Below are 22,282 nucleotides of genomic sequence, written 5' to 3'. Positions count from 1 at the left end.
CATGTGTGTCAGGAGGATTGATTAAATTCAGAAAGGATTTTTAAAAAAATGCTTAACAATAATGACAGATATCAATTACCTTTTTATGATGTAAATGAGTTACCATAACCAGGAGAACAAAATAGTTAAGATCACCTTAGCAAAGACTTCACTTACTTTTTACTCCAAGAGAGCAGGCAGCCAAAAGCAGCAATGATTTAGAATATGAACTTGTTAGTAAAATCAGACAAAAATAATGGAGAATTATAAGCAGTACTAGCTCATAAAACAAGAAAAAGCAGTAGAAGGCTGAAGTCAATTAAGAACAACTAAGCAACAACCTTATTTACATAAAGTCACCCGAAAGCATCTCTAAGTGAAAATGGAAGCATATCAAAGAGAAGAAAATGAACATTTTTCATCATCAGAGGTAAAGTCATCAATTGGGCTTTATATATAGTCCTGGCTGTGCTACTAGAAGGAGAGCCACACTCAAGACAATGAAAAGTGAAATTAGCAATATCAGGAGGGCCCATACATGAACAGAGACTTAGAGCAGATAGGTACCTTAGAGGCCATACAGTCCCAACTAAGGTCACAGAGGCAGAAGAAGTAAAAGAGATATAGGTTCTGAATTCAAAGCCTCTGACTCCAAAGTCAGCATTCTTGCCACTGTGTGTTACAAAACCCCTGTAACAATTATGTATGATCAAGCAAAACCAAGTCCCATTTGATGTCTAAAAATGTCTTATTCTGAATCTTTAGTTTAATTACCTTTCTATAAGTCTTTCAGTTATTTTTCTTTAAGAAGAAGTTATTTTCCTATTCCTGTTCATTTCACTCTAATGTTTATTGAGGTCTACCCAATTTTCTCTGAAACCATTCAGTTCATTATTTCTCATGGCGTAAAAATATTCTGTTATATCTATAAACCTTAATTTGTTTATTTATTAAGGTATGCTTGATAAATAGTCATCCCTTAGTTTCTAGTTCTTCGTTATAAAAAGAACAGTCATAAATAAATAAATATGCTCTGAATCATTATCAGACTGACTAATGATAGAAAAAGAAAATGATAAATGCTGGAGGTAATGTGGAAAACTGGGACACTAATCTATTCTTGGCAGAGTTTTGAACCAATCCAAACATTTTTGAGAGCAATTTGGAACTATGCCCAAAAGGTGATAAAACTGTATACCCTTTGAACTATTACTACAGGTATAGTAAAGAAAAAGTAAAAGGACCTATTTATCAAAAAATATATTTAAGGGGCAGCTAGGTGGTGCAGTGGATAGAGCACCGGCCCTGGATTCAGGAGGACCTGAGTTCAAATCTGACCTCAGACACTTAACAATTACTAGCTATGTGACCCTGGGCGAGTCACTTAACCCCAATTGCCCCCCCCACACACACACACACACATTTATAGAAGCTCTTTCCATGGTGGTAAAGAATGGGAAATTGAAGGGGTGTGCCATCAACTAGGGACTGGCTGAACAAATTGTGGTATATGACTGCGATGGAATACTATCGAGCAGGATGATTTCAGAAAAACCTGAAAAGACTTACATTAAATGATGCAGAATGAATTGAACAGCATCAGGAGAACATTGGACATGGTAAGAACAATACTGTAAGATGATCAATGGTGAATGACAGCTATTCTAAGCAATACAATGATCCAAGACAATTCCAAAAGATTCATGATGAAAAATGCTATCCACCTTAAGAGAAAGAACTGGGGCAGCTAGGTGGCGTAGTGGATTGAGCACCGCCCTGGATTTGGGAGGACCTGAGTTCAAATCCAGCCTCAGACCAGCAGTGTGACCGTGGGCAAGTCACTTAACCCCAATTGCCGAGAGAGAGAGAGAGAGAGAGAGAGAGAGAGAGAGAACGAGAGCCAGCGCTGATAGAGTCTGAATGCTGATCAAAGCATACCACTTTTCACTTTCATGTTTTTTGGCGTTTTTTTTCCCCTTTTAGTCTCTGTATAACTGATATCAAATTGCTTACTACTTCAGGGAAGGGAGAAGAGGAGAGAGAAGGAAGGGAGAAAACTCGGAACTCAAAATTAAAAAAAATGAAATGTTAAAAATTGTTTTATGTGCAATTGGGAAAAAGAAAAATAAAATTTTTTGTGTTCAGCCTCCCTTTTGTCTTATTGTTCCTGGTGAGATTTCATCCAATGGGCCTGGGTGGACAGTGATTCTTGGAAACTTAACAGGCCTGCCTGCCACTTCTCTGACATGCCCCAGTCTGAGTACATCAATTCAATTTCAATTAAGAGTGACTTTTCTAAAAAAGTGACTTTTCTGCCATGTAGATCACATGTAGATGCAAAAATTTCTAATTACTGTACTAGATTCACTCAAACTAGCAAGATAAAATTAGAAGCCACAAAATACACTGTACACAGGCTTGCAAAAAAAATGAGAATACTCACTACTAAATTAATTGCAGATCTCTAGAATCTTTTTGGAAAACAATAAGGAAAGGAATAAAAATAATCATACTCTGACCCTAAGTTCCACTGCTAGGGAACATACCCTAAAAGTGCTATTTAAAAGAAAAGAAGAAAAAAAAGCACTATCTTTATAAACTGCAAATAATATCCAATAGGCAAAGATTAACAACAGAAACTGTAGTACAATAATGTGATGGATTACCAATCATATGGCAATTAAGAGAAAGGAATTTAAATAAACAAAAATAAGATGTTTATAAAATAATGAAAATACAGCAGAACAATAAGAATGGAGTACAGACTAACAACTCTCACTTGAGAGAAAAGTAGATGAGCATCAATAGTCAAAAACAGAATCTGAATGAGGACTTAAATGGTATAAATGAAAAATCTTAAGACTGTTTTATGACCTGAAATTAATTTAAATGTAAGTTACCCAAGTAAGTTCTTCTGTACTCTGTCCTGCTCAGATTCCATTTGGAGTATTACTGTTTTAGACTCCACATTTCAGAGTGGAAATTATTAAGTTGGAGAATGCCCATTGGATGGACAACCAGGATAGTCCACTTCATACAATGAGTATCAGGCAAAGTAACTAGGTATGGCTAGCCAGAAGAAGAAAACACTGGGGAGAAAAAGAGAAATGAGACCTGTCTTCAAGTATGTGATGGGCCATATAATATAGAAGAGTAGAATTAGATTTGTTCTCCTTAGCCACGGAAGATTTTACTCGAACTAATGAAGTTACAAAAGGTCAAATTTAGGCTTCATATATATGGTCTCCTTTTGGTTTAAGAATTGAATCTTATCTAATAGAGTAACAACAGTAATTGTGAAAAAGAGAAATAAAAAAAATTGTATAAAAATATTTATAGCAACTCTTTGTGGCTGCTAAGAATTGGAAATCGAAGGAATGCCCATCAATTGGGGAATGACTAAACAAGCTGTAGTATATGATTGTAATGGAATATTATTGTGCTATAAGAAATGACAAGCAGGATGATTTCAGAAGAACCTGGAAAGACTGATATGAACTGATGTATAGTGAAGTGAGCAGAACTAAAAGAACATTGTGCACAGTGACAGCATTATTGTTCTATGAGCAATTGTTAATGACTTAACTACTCTCAGCAATACAAAGATTCAAGACAATCCCAAAGGCCTAATGATGAAGCGTACTGTCCACCTACAGAGAAAGAACTGATGTTGACTGAGCACATACTGAAGCATTTTATTTTGCGCTTTTTTTTTCTAATTGAGTCTTTTTGTATAAAATGACTAATATGGTAGTGTTTTGCATAACTGCACATGTATAATCTATATCTGGTTGCTTGCTGCCTCAAGGAGGGGGGAAGGGAGGGAGGGAGGGAATGAGACAGGGCTAGAATTTGGAACTCAAAACTTTGAATAAATGAATTAATGAATGAATGGAGAAGAAATGGATCGTGTTGAAGGAAGAAGGGGTGTCTTAGGAGGCTGTGGATTCCTATCATTGGAGGTCTTCCAGCAAAGACTGTTGGGTATGTTGTAGAAGGGATTCTTCTTCAAGTATGGGTTAACTAGTTTCTGAGATCTCTTACAACTATGAAATTACCTTACTAGATAGATGAAGTTTTCCAAGAATTTGGGAAGATTTATTTTTCACTTCCCTGACAGGGTTTGCAAAAGGAATATCAAGAATCCCAATCACAAGAAAAGAGATTTGGGATAACAGAAGATCTATTTAGGCTTGATTCCTGAATTATGTAAACTCTGCCATGCCCCTCCAGTTCTAAAATTCCATACCATTGTAAAATATATTTACACTAAAACAAGTAGCAGCTACAATTCACTTCCTTGCAAAAAATTTTATCATTCTTTGTACCCCCAACCACTGACTTATAAAAACCTCCCTGGAACAAACTTTCAACCCACAGCTTTAGTCAATTAATTGTAAAATACCTTTCAAAAACCATTTGGTAATTACTATAAACTTCTTGGGATTCTATAAAATTCTATAAAAAACACCACATCCATATATACTTGAGATTAATGCTTCTAAATTTCTAAAATATCCACAAAGTAATATATGCTTGGACTAATAAGAAACTTATATTTGGTCTGACCATATATATCAAATAACAGAAATAAAACTTGAGAGTACTCCATAAAGTTACCAAATTTACTGATACCAATAATTAATATGCTAAATAATTATACTATAAAATGTGAAATTGTTCTTGATTGAGATATAAGACTATACTGAAGGATGTGAAGGGAAAAACTAATGAAACTATATAAAACTGTTACCAAACTAGTACAAAATAAAGCCTCAGCACTTTGAAAGTTCCTTTCAAAAAAATGTTTTTTTTTTTTCAAAAGACTGAGATATAAGACTATACTAAAAGACATGAAAGAAAAAAATTAACAAAGCTTTACAAAAAACCTGTTACCAAACTGGTACAAAATAAGGCCATAGCACTTTGAAATTTCTTTTAAAACCTTTTTTTTTCAAAGAACAGTAACTTAATGTAAAAATATTTGGTTCAAATCACTGTTGCTTTTCAGACTTTTCAAAGCATTCTTCCTTTTGAATACACACACACACACGCACACAAACACACAGTTTTACTCCTTAGAGTTTTTTGCAATGTCATATTACATATCCTTAAAAGTGTTTATCTATCTGGTACATGGGTGTTAAACTTAAAAGGTTACTTAAAAAATCGAATAAAGCCATAGCCTAGTGCCATTCATATTAAATGGGGGGTAAGAAGGGTACAAATTACATTTGTAATAATACTAAATATTCTATAGTATCAGCCTTATTCAAACCTCCCAGCAACATTGTTATTGCTAAAATAAAGGAGATGGGAATACTGATATTCTATAGTATCAGCCTTATTCAAACCTGCCAGCAACATTGTTATTGCTAAAATAAAGGAGATGGGAATACTGAATTTACATTTTTTATGCTGGCATTTAAGCACTTAAAAGCTATATTCCTTAAAGTTCTTTTTCTTAAAGCCTACTTCTTGCATTCTCTACGACAGAAGACTATATTATCAAAATATAATTGTGTGCCTCTAAGATAAACTTTCTGTGAATGTGTATGCATAAGAGTTACCTGACTCAGAGCTAGGACAATACAATACCATTTACTTGGGAAAGTATCATTACTAATAACATTATCATTTGCACATACTGACAACAATTTAAAAACTAGACAAAAACAATATATCCAGTTTAACTTAAACCCTCTTTTATCAGGAGAAGGAGCTGGAATTTTCGGTAAGGTGGAAATTTTCCAATGATGAAATTCCTTAAATCAGTGAAGCTGTCAGATCACCTGTAATTTATTTGCCTAAGAAATTGTCGTGGTTTCACAGGTAGTATTCCTAAGAAGCAAATTTGAACCCCAAAGCTTGAGGGCCCTCATATACTTTTTAAAGACATTAATGAAGTGGCTCTTTTTTAAACATATAATGAAATATAGTAGGGTAAATATGTAATATTATATACATTTTTTATCAGACCCTGAATTGCAAGCTGAATTCCCTTTTAACTTTATAAAAGAAAAGGCTTAATGTTAAGGAATTCGTTTTCTAGAGAAAATGTGGGGGCAGCTAGGTGGCACAGTGAATAGAGCACCTGCCCTGGATTCAGGAGGACCTGAGTTCAAATCTGGGCTCAGACACTTACTAGCTGTGTGACCCTGGGCAAGTCACTTAACCCCAATTGCCTCGAAAAGAAAAGAAGAGAAAAGAAAAGAAAAGAAAAGAAAAGAAAAGAAAAGAAAAGAAAAGAAAATGCGTAGAATTCAAAATACTACATCACTTCTAACTAATGATTCCATAAATGACAATTCATGACAAGAAAACTTTTAAATGTCCTTTTAAACATTTCCCAAATTTCCTTACCAAAAATAACTCATGTTAATACAAGGAAAAAATTTTTCTTCATGGAGTTAATGAGGCTCTATGAATTTAGTAGGTTATCACTTATCTTTTCCTCATTCTGAATTAGTTACTTTTACTTTTTCTAACTTCACAAAATTCTGTGAGATTAAAATCTGCCCGTGGTGGCACAGTGGATAAAGCACCAGTCCTGGATTCAGGAGGACCTGAGTTCAAATCTGGCCTCAGACACTTGACACTTACAAGCTGTGTGACCCTGGGCAAGTCACTTAACCCTCACTGCCCCCCCCCCAAAGGATCAGTTTGATAGTATGTTGATTTCCAAATCAGTAAGGAGACGTAACACATTAAAAACTACCAAAGAGAAAGGGAAATTCAGGAAAATAAACTTCTTACCTAAATGACACAAATTTAGTATACTTACTAGATGAGAACTGTCTTTTACTTCTTGTACTTGCTGCACCTGCGGTTCAGCCACAACTTTAGTGTCCTGATCAGAAGTCATGAGCTGTCTACTTTATGACTCTTCAGAGAGAACTTTGCTGGTAATTTTCTTGGGCTATGAAGTAACAAAAAATGAAGAATATGAAAAGCTAAACAAAGAATTCAGTATTATCAATTTTTAAAATGAACCCAACTGTAGTACACTAGAGAGTATAGATTATATACAACAGAATAATGAAAACCTTGAAGGCATCAGCTTTTGATTTTAAGTGCTTTGTTGTTCTTTAGTTGTTTCAATCACATCTGACTCTCCATGACCCCATTTGGGTTTTTTGTTGTTTTTTTTTTTGCAAAGCTACTACAGTGGTTTGCCATTTCTTTTTGTAGCTCATTTAACAGATGAAAAACTGAGGTAAACAGGGTTCAGTGACTTGCCTTACTCAGCCTTAAGAAACAATTCACTAATGAGCTACTTTTGAGACTAAATATTAAGGAAATATCGTCAAACGTAGTAACCATGCATTATCAGGTTTAAGCATAATTCAAACAATATTAACACTGCTATCACACCAACCTGTAGTTACATTTCTTAAATGAAAAAAGAAAGCATCACTTTAATTCCTATGTTAACAGTAAGTTACAGGCAAAAACCAGATAGAGAGCTTTAACTTTATTAAAACATTTCATAATTAATATCTATTTCAAGGGCAGGTAGGTGGCTCAGTGGATAAAGCACTGGCCCTGGATTCAGGAGGACCTGAGTTCAAATCTGACCTCAGACATTTGACATTAGCTGTGTGACCCTGGGAAAGTCACTTAACCCTCATTGTCTCACCAAAAAAAAAAAAAAGAGAAAGAAACAAACTTAATGTTTTATTTCACTGACCATGTCAACATTTAAAAACATGCTTAACTTTTTAAAGCAGAATGGCTATCATGGTATGTGCGACTTTAAATTTTTGATAATTGATCTAAAGAACAAGAGAACTTAACTTTAGTTAAGAATCTTGATATCGGGGCAGCTAGGTAGCGCAGTGGATAGAGCACCAGCCCTGGAGTCAGGAGTACCTGAGTTCAAATCTGGCCTCAGACACTTAACACTTACTAGCTGTGTGACCCTGGGCAAGTCACTTAACCCCAATTGCCTCACTAAAAAAAAAAAAAAAAAAAAGAATCTTGATATCTAATTATAGGATAATAGAGTTGGGAGGAAACTCAGAAGTCACTTGATTTAATACTCTGATTTTATAAATGAGCAAAGTAAGACCAAAAAAGGGTTAGTGACTTGCACAAGGCAACACAGGAAGCAAAAAACCGGACCAATAATCAAATGCAGTTCCCCAACTGAAAAAGAAAGGTTCTTTCCATAGGGGCATACCACTATTCCCATAAATAGTAATTTAATGAAAGAAATTGGAGGGTAAGGAAAAAAGCAGAGAAAGTTTAACTATAGTTTACATAATGAAAAATATTACAGGGGTAGGCTTGCACAAGTGTTCCCTCAAATATCTGTCAATGACTACTCACCATCTTCCCTTGAGATTTCTTGAAAAACCACTTTTAAAAATAAACACTTCTGGGGCAGCTAGGTGGCGCAGTAGATAGAGCACCGGCCCTGTAGTCAGGAGGACCTGAGTTCAAATCCGACCTCAGACACTTAACACTTACTAGCTGTATGACCCTGGGCAAGTCACTTAACCCCAATTGCCTCACCAAAAATAAATAAATAAATAAATAAATAAATAAATAAATAAATAAATAAACAAACAAACAAACAAACAAACAAACACTTCTAAACATTTTCAGGCCTTCTACCAAATCAAGAATTTCAGAAAACCATACTATTATGAAATGCCTAGAAAAAAAATTTAGAAATATTCATATTATATTTCACTGGATACCTACAGAAAGAACTCAAGGACAATGATCCTGTAATATCACTGACCCTACATACCAAGTTCTTTTAAAAAGTTTAGTCATAATCTAAGCTATTATTCCTATGTTCATGTACAGAGAAATGAACAAACCAAACTTAATTACATGGCCCCAATTACTAAAAGAAAACAACAACAAATATTTAAATAATTGAAAAACTAGTGTAAGCTATTAAATCCAAAATAAGAATAACTGGAAATACAATAAAATCAGTGTCACAACAGCAATATTTGATAAGTAACAACAGTTATCAAGGACTATAGTTTTTAAAAAGCAGTAATAGCCAACATCTTCATGTCACTCAGATTTACAGGGTATATATGTATAAATAAATAAAATTTGATATACACAACTCTACAAAGTAAGTACTAAAGCTAGTCTCTTTCCCATTTTATGGGTGAAGAAAATCAGGATCAAAGAGTTTAAGTGGCTTGCCCAAAGTCATAGAGTTACTGTTAGACTTTTTATGGCTATTTAATATACCTAAAATAGCATCATCCACACCTGGTGCTACTAAAAGCAAAACAATTCTAATATTCAAGGAAATTACATTCCACTGGAGGATACAATATACATGTGCGTATGCATGTATGCATGCATGCATATACATGCACACATACAACATACAAAGTATTCTTGAGGAAAAAGTACTAAAAGCTGAGAATACCAGAAGACTCTTGAGGATTCCTTCTTAAAGGAATTAAGGATGATTAAAGGCTGAGCTGAGGAAAATGATAACAGAAATATAAACAAGTGATATGGGATAGTAATAGGAGATGGAAATGTGTTAGCACAGCAAAATGGTATGTTTGACTATATTTTAGAGTATATGAAGAGGAGCAATGGGTAATATGGTTATATACTCCATAGGAGTTTATATTTGAGTTTAATAGCAATCCTATACTGAGTCTGTTTAGTAAGGTAATATAGTCAGACTTGCTCTTATTTTGGCTAGGTGTGTGAAGGCCATATTGGAGAAGGGAGAAACAAATATGAGATAGGAAGCATCAAAAAGAAATTTCAACATTCCAAGAAAGAAGTGATAGAATTTGAACTTAGGTGGTAGCTTTGTGAATGGAGAAAGGACACATTCAAGAGATGTCATGGAAATACAAATGACATATATAAATGAATGGATATGATAGAATAATAACATAACAGAAATAATATCCATTATATTATATAAATATAGAAACAATATAATAATAGAAATGATATATTGAAATAGACAGCTAGATGGTAGTGGATAAAGAGTGCACAGGGCCTGAACTCAAAAATCTCATCTTCCTGAGTTCAAATCGGGCCTCAGACACTAGCTATGTGACCTTGAGCAAGTCAATTAACCTCGTTTGCCTCAGTTCCTCATCTGTAAAATGAGACAAGGAAAATGGCAAACCACTCCAGTATCTCTGCCAAGAAAATCCCAAAAAGGGTCACAAAGAGTCACATAACTGAAACAACTGAACAACAATTGAAACAGATAATTATCCAGCAACTTCTAAACTGCCAGAACTGACACAAAAGGAATTGAATAATTTAAATTGACCAAAGTCTTAAGGACTAGTTAGGCCAAATCATCAAAATTATCCTGCCCAAAAAAAGTATCTGGTCCAAACTCTTTCACAACAGGATATTTGAGATTTTCTAAGAACAAAGAATCCCTGAGTTACAACCATTATTCACATATAAGGACAAACATTGAAATTATCTAACACCTTTGAGCAAACATGCTATTGGTTAAAAAGAAAACAATACTAAAATAAAATTGGCCATTTTAATAATTTTAATTACTAATTAAATAGCCTTAGAATGCTCAGAAAATTATTCAGCATGACCATAAAAGTGTTTGCACCAGACCCGCAAATTGGTTCAATATCAAAAAAGATTTATTGGGGATAGCGAGGTGGTGCAGTGCACAAAGCACCAGCCCTGGATTCAGGAGGACCTGAGTTCAAACCCAGCCTTGGACACTTGACACTTACTAGCTGTAGGGCAAGTCACTTAACCCTCATTGTATCAATATCATAAAAGATAAATCAAAAACCTCAAAGCCCATGAGGAAAAAAGCTTCAATTTGCATTTGTTAAAAAAAACACTTTAAAAAGTATAGAGGGATTTTCCTACAATATAATAAAATTTTATTCTATGCTAAAAACTAACATGCAATGGAATAAGAAAAGAATTTCTAATAAAAACAGATGCAAAGCAAAAATACTATTTTTATATAGTATCAAAACTTCTAGAAGTATAACATGTAGATGAATATTAGAAAAGAACTCAAAATGTAATAATCTATAGATGACATTGTAGTGTATACAGAAAATTTAATTACTCTAAAAAATATTAATGGAGTCAAATGAAAATTCAGTGTTCCAGGATACAAATTAATCTTTTCAAAACCTGCAATTTTATGTATTAGTAAAACAAACAAACCCCATGACTAAAAAAAAGAAAGAAAAGAAAAAGACCATAATTTGCAGCAATATAAACCCATCATATATTCAGTATTGGACTTGGTGGAACTATGCCCAAAGGGCTATGGGATTGTGCATACCCTTTGACCCAGTAATACCACTACAAGGTCTATATCCCAAAGAGATTACAAGAAGGGGACAGAAAGGGCCCATATGTACAAAAGTATTTATAGCAGCTCTCTTTGTGGTGGCAAAGAAATGGAAATCGAAGGAATGCCCATCAAATGGGGAATGGCTGAACAAGTTGTGGTATATGAATGTAATGGAATACATTGTACACAGTAACAGCAACATTGTGTGATGATCAACTGTGACAGACTTAGCTCTCAGCAGTGCAATGACCCAAAACAATTCCAAAGAACTCATGATGGAAAACATTCTCCACATCCAGACAAAAAACCTGTGGATTCTGAAGACAGATTGAACCATACTGCTCCTACTTTTGTTTTGTTTTTTGAGGTTTTTCCCTTTTGTTATAATACTTCTTTCACAACATGACTAATGGAGAAATATGTTTAATGTGATTGTACATATATAACCTATATCAGACTGCTTTCTATTTTGGGGAGGGGAAAGGGAATGAGAAAAATTTGGAACTAAAAATCTTATGAAAACAAATGCTGAAAACTATCTTTATGTGTAACTGGAAAATAATAAAATACTTTTATGATTAATAAAAAAAGAACAACAACAAAACAGTATTGGAGTTGGAGTTGAAAAGATAAGCTCAAACCTGCCCTTTGTTGTGTACTTAACTGTCACATATCCTAAGCAAATCGTTCTCCTCTGGCTGAAGTTTTATCTGTAAAATGGGGATAATAACAGTACCTATTTCATAAGGATCAATGACAAAATACATGTAAAGTTCTGTGCTAACATGCATACTGATGTCATATAAACGTATATAAATGATATGTAATGTTACATATTATAATGGCTACAAAAGTAAAGTAAAAGTAAAAGAGGACCAAAATAACTGGAGAAACATTCATAGCTTGTATATAGATCAGATTAATACAGTAAAAGTAAAACATTCCCCAAATTTATTTATATATATTTAATGCAATACTAATCACAACACAACAGAGCTTCTTTATAGTTACTCAATCATGGTAAAATGTACATGCATAAAAGTAAAGTTTTTATTAAGCATCTAGTCAGTGTAGGCTATTATCTTGAAGATACAGAGAGACTAAAGTAAGGGGAGGAGTGCATTTCCACCATAGGGGAGGTCAGGTCACAGCCACAGCAATGAGACATGGCGGGCCGGGTGGGCCAGAAGATAGAAGGCAAATTTGCCTGGATGACAAGAGTTTGTATGAAGAGTATTGTTAATTAAGACTGAAAACAAAGTTAAGGGCTTTGTCACATAGAACTTTACTTTTTTTAAATTATGAAAGTATTTTATTATTTTCCAGTTATATGTAGAGATAGTTTTCAATATTTGTTTTTATAAGATTTCTAGTTTCAAATTTTTTTTTCCCTCCCTCCGTTCCCCCTCCCGAAGACAGCAAGTAATCCGATATAGGTTATATATGTATAATAATATTAAACATATTTCTGCATTAGTCATGCTGTGAAAGAAGAATCAGAGCAAAAAACAAACAACAAACAAACAAAAAAAGAGAAAGAGTATGCTTCAATCTGAATCTAGATTCCAGTTATTTCTTTTCTGGATATGGAGAGTCTTTTCCATCATGAGTCCTTTGGAACTATGTTGTACTGTTGCACTGCTGAGAAGAATCAAGTCTATCACAGTTGATCAACACATAATGTTGATGATACTGTGTACAATGTTCTCCTGGTTCTGCTCATCTCACTCATCATCAGTTCATGCAAGGCCTTCCAGGTTTCTCTGAACTGTTCCTGCTCATCATTTCTTACAGCACAATAGAATTCCATTACATTCATATACCACAACTTGTTCAGCCATTCCCCAATTGTTGGGCAGCCCCTCAATTTCCAATTCCTTGCCACCACAAAAAGAGCAGCTATAAATATTTTTGTACATGTGGATCCTTTTCCCTTTTTTCTGATCTCTTTGCTGGGTCAAAGGGTATGCACAGCTTTATAACCCTTTGGGCCTAATTCCAAATTGCTCTCCAGAATGGTTGGATCAATTCACAGCTCCACCAACAACACATTTGTGTTCCAATTTTTCCACAGCTTCTCCAACATTTATTATTTTCCTTTTTTGTCATATTAGCCAATCTGATAGGTGTCAGGTGGTACCTCAGAATTGTTTTAATTTGCATTTCTCTAATCAATACTGATTTAGGACATTTTTTCATATGGCAATAGATAACTTTGATTTTATCAGAAAACTGCCTGTTTAGGGGCAGCTAGGTGGCGCAGTGGATAGAGCACCGGCCCTGGAGTCAGGAGTACCTGAGTTCAAATCTGGCCTCAGACACTAAACACTTACTAGCTGTGTGACCCTGGGCAAGTCACTTAACCCCAATTGCCTCACTAAAAAAACAAAACAAAACAAAAAAACTGCCTGTTCATATCCTTTGACCATTTCTCAACTGGGGAATGACTTGGATTCTTATAAATTTGATTTAGTCCCTGAAATATTTTAGAAATGAGGCCTTTATCAGAAGTACTGGCTATAAAAATTGTTTCCCAGCTTTCTGACTCCCTTCTAATTTTGGATGCATTTTGTATTTCCTAATATTCTCTCTCTCATTTGGTCATACACTGTTTTCCTTTCCAAAGATCTGAAAGCTAAACTACTCCTTCCTCTCCTAATTTACCTATGGTATCACCTCTTATGTCTAAATCATGTATCCATTTTGACCTTATTTTAGTATAAGGTGTAAGATGTTGGTCTATGCCTAATTTCTGCCATACTATCTTCAATTTTCCCAGGAGTTTTTGTCAAATACTGAGTTCCTATCCCAGAAGCTGGAGTCTTTGGGTTTATCAAACAGTACATTACTAAAGTCATTTACTACCGTCTCTCCTGTGCCTAGCCTATTCCATTGATCCTCCACTCTATTTCTTAGCCAGTACCAAATAGTTTTGCTGACTGCCACTTTATGGTAAAGCTTCAGATTTGGTACAGCTAGCCCACCTTACTGTGCATTTTTTTTTATTATTTCCCTTGATATTCTTGACCTTTTGTTTTTCCAGATGAATTTTGTTATTATTTTTTCTAGCTCTATAAAATAATTTTTAAGTAGTCTGATTGGTATGGCACTGAATAAGTAAGTTAATCTAGGTGGAATTGTCATTTTTATTATATTAGCTTGGTCTATCCATGAGCAGTTGATATTTTTCCAATTATCCAATGCTTTGATTTGTGTGAAACGTGTTTTGTAATTGTGTTCATAGAGTTCCTGGGATTGTCTTGGCAAGTAGACTCCCAAGTATTTTATATTGTCTACCATTACTTTAAATGGAATTTCTCTTTCTATCTCTTGCTGCTGGACTTTGTTGGTCGTGTATAGAAATGCTGATGATTTATGTAGATTTATTTTATATCCTGCTACTTTGCTAAAGTTGTTTCAAGTAATTTTTGAGTTGATTCTCTAGGACTCTCTAAGTATACCATCATATCATCTGCAAAGAGTGATAGTTTTGTTTCCTTCTTGTCTATTCTAATTCCTTTAATTCCTTTTTCTTCTTTGATTGATAAAGCTAACATTACGAGTACAATATTAAATAATAGGGGTGATCATGGACATCCCTGTTTCACCCCTGATCTTATTTGGAAAGGCCTCTAACTTATCTCCATTGCATATAATGCTTGCTGATGGTTTTAAGTAGATACTGCTTACTATTTTAAGGAAAGCTCCACCTATTCCTAAGCTCTCTAGTGTTTTTATTAGGAATGGGTGCTCTATTTTGTCAAAAGCGTTCTCTGCATCTATTGAGATAATCATATGATTTTGGTTAGTTTTCTTATTGATGTGGTTGATTATGTTAATAGTTTTCCTAATGTTGAACCAGCCCTGCCTTCCTGGTATAAATCCCACCTGGTCATAGTGTATTATCCTGGTGATCACTTGCTGTAATCTCCTTGATAATAACTTAAAGATTTTTGCATCAATATTCATTAGGGAAATTGGTGTATAATTTTCTTTCTGTTTTTGCTCTGCCTGGTTTTGGTATCAACACCGTATCTGTGTCATAAAAGGAATTTAGCAGAACTCCTTCTCCACCTATTTTTCCAAATAATTTGAATAATACTGGAATTAATTGTTCTTTAAATGTCTGGTAGACCATTTGACCCAGCAATACAACTCTTGGGTCTTTTTCCCAAAGAGATCATAAAGGGGGCGGCTAGGTGGCGCAGTGGATAAAGCACCGGCCCAGGATTCAGGAGTACCTGAGTTCAAATCCGGCCTCAGACACTTGACACTTACTAGCTGTGTGACCCTGGGCAAGTCACTTAACCCCCATTACCCCGCAAAAAACAAAAACCAAAACCAAAGAGATCATAAAAATGGGAAAAGGACCCACATGCACAAAAATATTTACAACTGCTCTTTTTGTGGTGGCAAGGAATTAGAAATTGAGGGGATGTTCATCAATTGGGGAATGGCTGGACAAGTTGTAGTATATGAATGTAATGGAATACTATTGTGATGTAAGAAACAATGAGCAGGTGGAGTTCAGAGAAACCTGGAAGGACTTGCGTGAACTGATGACAAGTGAGATGAACAGAACCAGAAGAACATTATACACAGCATCATCAACATTATGTGTTGATCAAGTGTGATAGACTAGATTCTTCTCACCAATCCAATGGAACAAGAAAGTTCCAAAGGACTCATGATGGAAAAGACTCTCCAAATCCAGGGAAAAAAAAAAAAAAAGGAACTGTGGAATACGGATGCTAATCGGACCATACTGTTTGTTTTCTTTTTGGTGCCATTGGTTTTCTGATTTGAGGTTTTTCCTTTGTGCTCTGATCCTTCTCATATAACATGACTAATGCAGAAATATGTTTAATGTTATTATGTATATATCACCTAATCAGATTGCCTGCTGACTGGGGGAGGGGGGGGGGAGGGAGGGAGAAAAATTGGAAATCTCATATAAACAAATGTTGAAAATTATTTCTACATGTAACTGTAAAATAATAAAATAATTTTATTTAAAAAAATATTTGGTAGAATTCACTTGAAAACCCATCTGGCCCTGGAGATTTTTTCTTAGGGAGTTCATTAATGGCTTGTTCAATTTCTTTTTCTGATATGGGCTTATTTAAGGATTGTATTTCCTCTTCGGTTAACTTGGGCAGTTTGCATTTTTGTAAATATTTATCCATTTCATTTAGATTGTCAAATTTATTGGTATACAGTTGGGCAAAATAGCTTCTAATTATCGCTTTAATTTCCACTTCATTGGTGATGAAATCACCCCTTTCATTTCTGACACTGGTAATTTGGTTTTCTTCTTCTTTTTTAATCAAATTAACCAAAGGTTTATCTATTTTATTGGGGTTTTTTTTTTTCATAAAACTAGCTCAGTTTTATTGATTAATTCTATAGTTTTCTTGCTGTCAATTTTATTCATTTCTCCTTTAATTTTCAGAATTTCTAATTTAGTATTTAATTGGGGATTTAAAATTTCTTCTTTTTCTAGCTTTTTAAGTTGCATGCCTAATTCATTGATCTCCTCTTTTTCTTTTTTATTGATGTAAGCAGTTAGAGAGATAAAATTTCCCCTAAGCACTGCTTTGGCTGCATCCCATAGATTTTGGTATGTTGTCTCATTATTGTCATTGTCTTAGATGAAGTTATTGTTTCTATGATTTGTTGTTTGACCCACTCATTCTTCAGAATTTAATTAGTTTCTGATTAAGTTTCAGTCTACCTTTCCATAACTCTTTATTACATGTAATTTTAATTGCATCATGATCTGAGAAGGATGCATTTACTATTTCTGCCTTTCTACATTTGACTGAGGTTTTTATGCCCTAATACATGGTCAGTTTTTGAATATGTGCCATGTACTGCTGAGATCCTTTCTATCCCCATCCAGTTTTCTCCAGACATCTATCATATCTAACTTTTCTAACATTCTATTCATATCTTTAACTTCTTTCTTATTTATTTTTGGCTAGATTTATCCGATTCTGAGAGGGGAAGATTCAGATCCCCCACTAGTATAGTTTTGCTGTCTATTTCCTCTTCTACCTCATTTAACTTCTCTAAGAATTTGGATGCTATACCACTTGGCCCAAACATGTTTAGTACTGATATTTCTTCATTTTCTATAGTACCTTTTAGCAAGATGTAGTTTCCTTCCTCATCTCTTTTAATTAGATCTATTTTTGCCTTTCCTTTGTCTGAGATAAGGATTGCTACCCCTGCTTTTTTTACTTTAGCTGAAGCATAATACATTCTGCTCCAACCTTTTACCTTTACTGTGTATCTCTCTGCTTCAAATGTGTTTCTTGTAAACAACATATTGTAGGATTCTGGATTTTAATCCACGCTGCTATTTGCTTCCGTTTTATGGCAGAGTTCATCGCATTCACATTCATAGTTATTATTACTAGCTATTTCCCTCCATTCTATTTCCCGCCTTTGTACTTTTCCCCACTTCTTTCACCCTATTCCTCCTCACCGTTTTGCTTCTTACCCCTGCCTTCCCCAATATGCCCTCCCTTTTATCAGCCCCCTCCCTTTTCTTTACCCTTTTCTCCCCTGCTTCTGCCCTCCCTCCTATTAGCCCCCACCCTTTCCCCTTTCCCTTTTACTTCCCTCAAGAATATGCTGTTTCTTTATCCAAATGAACATATATGTTATTCCCTCTTTCAATCAATTCAATTGAATGAACATTCAATCAAATCTAGTGAGAGTAAGGTTGAAACAATGTTCCCCCCTCCTTTATTTCCCTCTATTGTAATAGGTTTTTTGCACCTCCTCATATGATGCAATTCACCCTATTCCACCTCCCCTTTCCTCTTTTCCCCATAAACTACTTTTTAACCCCTTAATTTTCTTTATATCATCACAAAGAATTTATGTTTATACCCTCTGTGTATAATCCTTCCGTCTGCCTATATATACATACACACACACACACACACACACACACACAGAGTTCTCACGAGTTATAGGTATTATTTTCCCATGTAAGAATGTAAACAGTTTAACCTCATTGAAGAACTTTTTTCCCCCTTGTTTACCTTTTTAAACTTCTCTTGAGTCTTGTATGCTAAGATCAAATTTTCTATTCTTTTCATCAGGAAACCTTGAAAGTCCCCAATGTCATTGAATGCCCATCTTTTCCCCTGAAAGAGAATAAACATTTTTGCTGGGTAATAGATTCTTGGCTGAAGTCCAAGCTCCTCTGCCTTCCAGAATATCATATTCCATGCCTTGTGATCCTTTAATGTTGAAGTTGCCAGGTCCTGAGAAATCCTGACTGTGGCTCCATGATATTTAAATTGCTTCTTTCTGGCTGCTTGGAGTATTTTCTCCTTCACCTGATAATTCTAGAATTTGGCTACAATATTCCTTGGAGTTTTCCTTTTGGGGGTCTCTTTCAGGAGGTGAGCAGTGGATTCTTTCAATAATTTTATCCTCTGATTCTATAATATCAGGGCAGTTCTCCTGAATAATTTCCTGGAATATATGGTGTCTAGACTCTTTTTCTGATCATGGATTTCAGGCAGTCCAGTGATTCTCAAATTGTCTCTCCTGGATCTGTTTTCCCGGTCAGTTGTCTTTCCAATGAGGTATTTCACATTTCCTTCTATTTTTTTCATTCTTTTGATTTTGTTTGACTGATTCCTGGTGTCTCATGGAGTCCTTAGCTTCCAACTGTCCAATTCGAATTTTTAAGGCATTGTTTTCTTCAGTCATAGTATGCACCTCCTTTTCCATTTGACCAAATGAATTTTTTAAGGAATTGTTTTCTTCAGTCAATCTTTGTGTTTCCTTTTCCAAGCTGCTGATTCTTTTTTCATAATTTTCTTGTGTTGCTTTCATTTCCCTCCCAATTTTTTCTTCTACTTCTCTCAATTGATTTTTTAAATCCTTTTTGAGCTCTTCCAAGAAAGCTTTTTGTTCTTGAGACCAATTCATCTTCCCTCTTGAGGCTTCACATACAGGCAATTTGAGAATACTGTCCTTATCTGAGTTTGTGTTTTTCTCTTCCCTGTCGATATAGAAGCTCTCAATGGTGAGAGCTCTTTTTTCTTTCTTGCTCATATTGCAGCTTATTATTATTTTTCTTAAGGATGAGGTCCACTCCTCGGGCACCAGGGTCACTGTTTCAAGCTTCTTGTGTTGGGAGATAGGGGCTGTGTCACTGGCTTTCTGCTCTGAGGCCTCTATGGCTTGCGGATTTCTCACCGCCCTGGGATAGACAGGCCTGGTCGCACCTGTCCTGTGGGTGCCCCCCTAGCTGGCAGCCTGCCCTCTCAGCTGGTGCTGGTGGATCTTACCACTGGCCCACTGCGCCACTAGCCTGCTGAGCCAGGATCAATGGGCTTCAGTTGCTTCCCGCTGGCTTGCCCCAACCCCATCCATGCTGCATTGTGCTGAGGTACACTGCACTCCTCCCCTGCCCAAGTGAGACTGACCTTTCCTGAAGTCTTTTAAATTATCTCTGTTTGGAAAATTGTGATCCTCTTTCCTTTTGTAGGTTCTGTAGTTTCAGAATCTGTTTAGAGGCTTGATTTAATGTTGTTTTTAAGGGAAATTTGGGAGAGCTCAGGCAGCTTACTGGCATCTCTCCGCCATCTTGGCTCCGCCACCTAGGGTATCAATTTGTCACATAGAACTTTAAAAGCTAAACAAAGAGTTTATTTCATACTAGAGTCAACAGAAAAATATTAGAGTTACTTAAGTTGGGGAGTCATAAGGTAAGAACTATGCTTAGGGAAAACTTGGCTACAAATCATATAGGATAGATTCAAGTAGGTAATATCTTGTAGCAAGGAGGCAATATCAAGGTTTACATGGAAGAGAAAAATCATGAAAGAGAGGTGCTAGGAATAGTTCTAATATCCCAAGACTTTAAAACATATATTGCAAGGTAATAATCTTCAAGTAAGTACAAAATAAAGAAAAAAGTTAGTGGAATAAGATAAACACAATAAAGATATATATGTATGTAGAAAACATGTTTGCCAAACTCCAAAAAATTAATTGGCAAAACAATTATTAAACTAATGTACTTGGTAAATTTTTGTTATTTTGGTGGCAAGTGTTAGAACTATACTCTGCATATTGTAAATTCCACCCTCTGCTGGGATCACACTAATAAGGTAGATTCGAACTTTAAGTGTTTCTGACACCAATTCTTGTATGCCACCTCATTTGTGATGGCTAATTTTGCCTAATTTCCATCTCATTTAAGGATGTGAGACTTTTTTAAAAGGTTCTATTTATCTCAATTGGGGGACATGAAGGGCTTTTCTTCTCAATTTAACAAAAGGAAACAATAATTTGGAATAAAGTATATGTACTTGACCAAATAAAAACATTTTTACAAACAATAATAATTTCAACAGTCTACTTTCTCAAATTGCATGTAAAAACCATTTGTAACATTCATATAAAAAAATCTTGAGTTGTAAATTTTCTCCCTCCTTTCCTCCCCCTTCCCTAAGACTATAAGTAATTTCATACAGGTTATTTATGTGCAAACATGTAAAACATTTTCATATTAGTTATGTTGTAAAAGAAGAAACAGAACAAAAGGGGAAAATATGAAGAGATAAAGAAAGTGAAAACAATATGCTTCAATATGCATTCAGCCTCTTAGTTTTTTCTTTGAACATAGATAGCATTTTTCATCTTGGAATTGTCTCAGATCATAGTATTACTGAGAATAGCTACATCATTCACAGTTTTTCATCATACAATAGTGTTATTGCTATGTATAATGTTCTCATGGTTCTGTTCACTTCACTCTGCATCAAATTAATGTCTTTCAAGGTTTTTCTGAAGTCAGCCTGCTCATCATTTCTTATAGCCCAATAGCATTCCATTAAATTCACATACCACAGCTTGTTCAGCTTTTCCCCAGCTAATGGACATCCCCTCAATTTCCATTTCTTTGACATCACAAAAAGAGTTGTTACCTTTTTTTTTAATGAATAGGCCCTTTTCTTTTTTCATTGATCCCTTGGCATATGGCATAAGATGAACAATAAAGATAATTTAAGAAAGGTAATAATGAAAGTATAATTACAAAAAACTGGAATCAATCTAAATACCCCAGGGGAATGGTTAATGTGGTATTCATCTAATGGAGTATTATGCTATTAATATGAACAAGTATTAAGACTGCCAAGATGTATATAAATAACTTTATAAAATAAGGCAAAATGAAAAAAGGAGAACAAGAAGAATAGAGTACTTACTAGTATCATGAGGAAAAATAAATGAAAATAAATGAACACAGAATTCTCTTGGGCACTTAGAAGGTACAACTAAAATAGCATTGTCTTTTTTTTTTTTTTTGGTGAGGCAATTGGGGTTAAGTGACTTGCCCAGAGTCACACAGCTATTAAGTGTTAAGTGTCTGAGGCCACCTTTTAACTCAGGTCCTCCTGACTCCAGGGCCGGTGCTCTATCCACTGCACCACCTAGCTGCCCCGTGTTGTCTTTTTTAATTGAAAATAATATAAATATTCACTGTGAGTTTAGTTGTATTCATACTACAATAAAACAAAAACTTCTCTATAAATCTTTTCAATACTCATCCAGCATGCAATTTTACAACTGAACTCCAAAAACTCTTTTCTGCTACTGAGGCAGATAAAAAACAGCTTTACAGATTAAAAAGAGAAAAAACATTCATGAATGGATATACTAACTCAAGCAAAGTATTTCCTGGCACAGAGGCTTGAAAACCTAGAAAGTACTTGAAAGGGTTCAAATCCAACAGCTCCTGAACCCCCTCTTTCCTTACTAGATAGTATAAGAAAGGTGATCTGCCTTCACTGGCCTAATTTCTCTAGGCAGAGAAATAACACAGCTATTTTCTTTATTTTTCTAAGGTTCTACAATTAAGAAAAGTAAACCCAATTTAAATAACTTGCCCAAGAACATTCTAGGCAAAGGATGAATTAGATTATAACAAAGAGTATTCTTTGAGCTCCTGCTTTTTATATT

General features: G+C 34.9%; 1 protein-coding gene across 5 annotated transcripts in view; it reads right to left on the bottom strand.

Annotated features, from left to right (window-relative positions):
• The window catches only part of LARP4B (La ribonucleoprotein 4B), a 206,483-nt gene that overhangs the window by 70,555 nt on the left and 113,646 nt on the right, over positions 1-22,282 (bottom strand). For 4 of the 5 annotated variants that reach the window (XM_043965354.1, XM_043965353.1, XM_043965351.1 and 1 more), the window contains exon 2: positions 6,764-6,898. In XM_043965354.1, coding sequence (XP_043821289.1) covers positions 6,764-6,844 — 81 coding nt within the window. In that variant the 5' untranslated portion in view covers positions 6,845-6,898. Of the gene's footprint in view, positions 1-156; positions 163-6,763; positions 6,899-22,282 lie in introns of those variants that run through there. The other variant, XM_043965355.1, reaches the window with a different exon arrangement.

Source organism: Dromiciops gliroides, chromosome 5, assembly GCF_019393635.1.
Source record: "Dromiciops gliroides isolate mDroGli1 chromosome 5, mDroGli1.pri, whole genome shotgun sequence".
NCBI lineage: Eukaryota > Metazoa > Chordata > Mammalia > Microbiotheria > Microbiotheriidae > Dromiciops > Dromiciops gliroides.
Note: the sequence above shows the minus strand (reverse complement) of the source record. Positions and strands in the feature narration are given on the sequence as shown.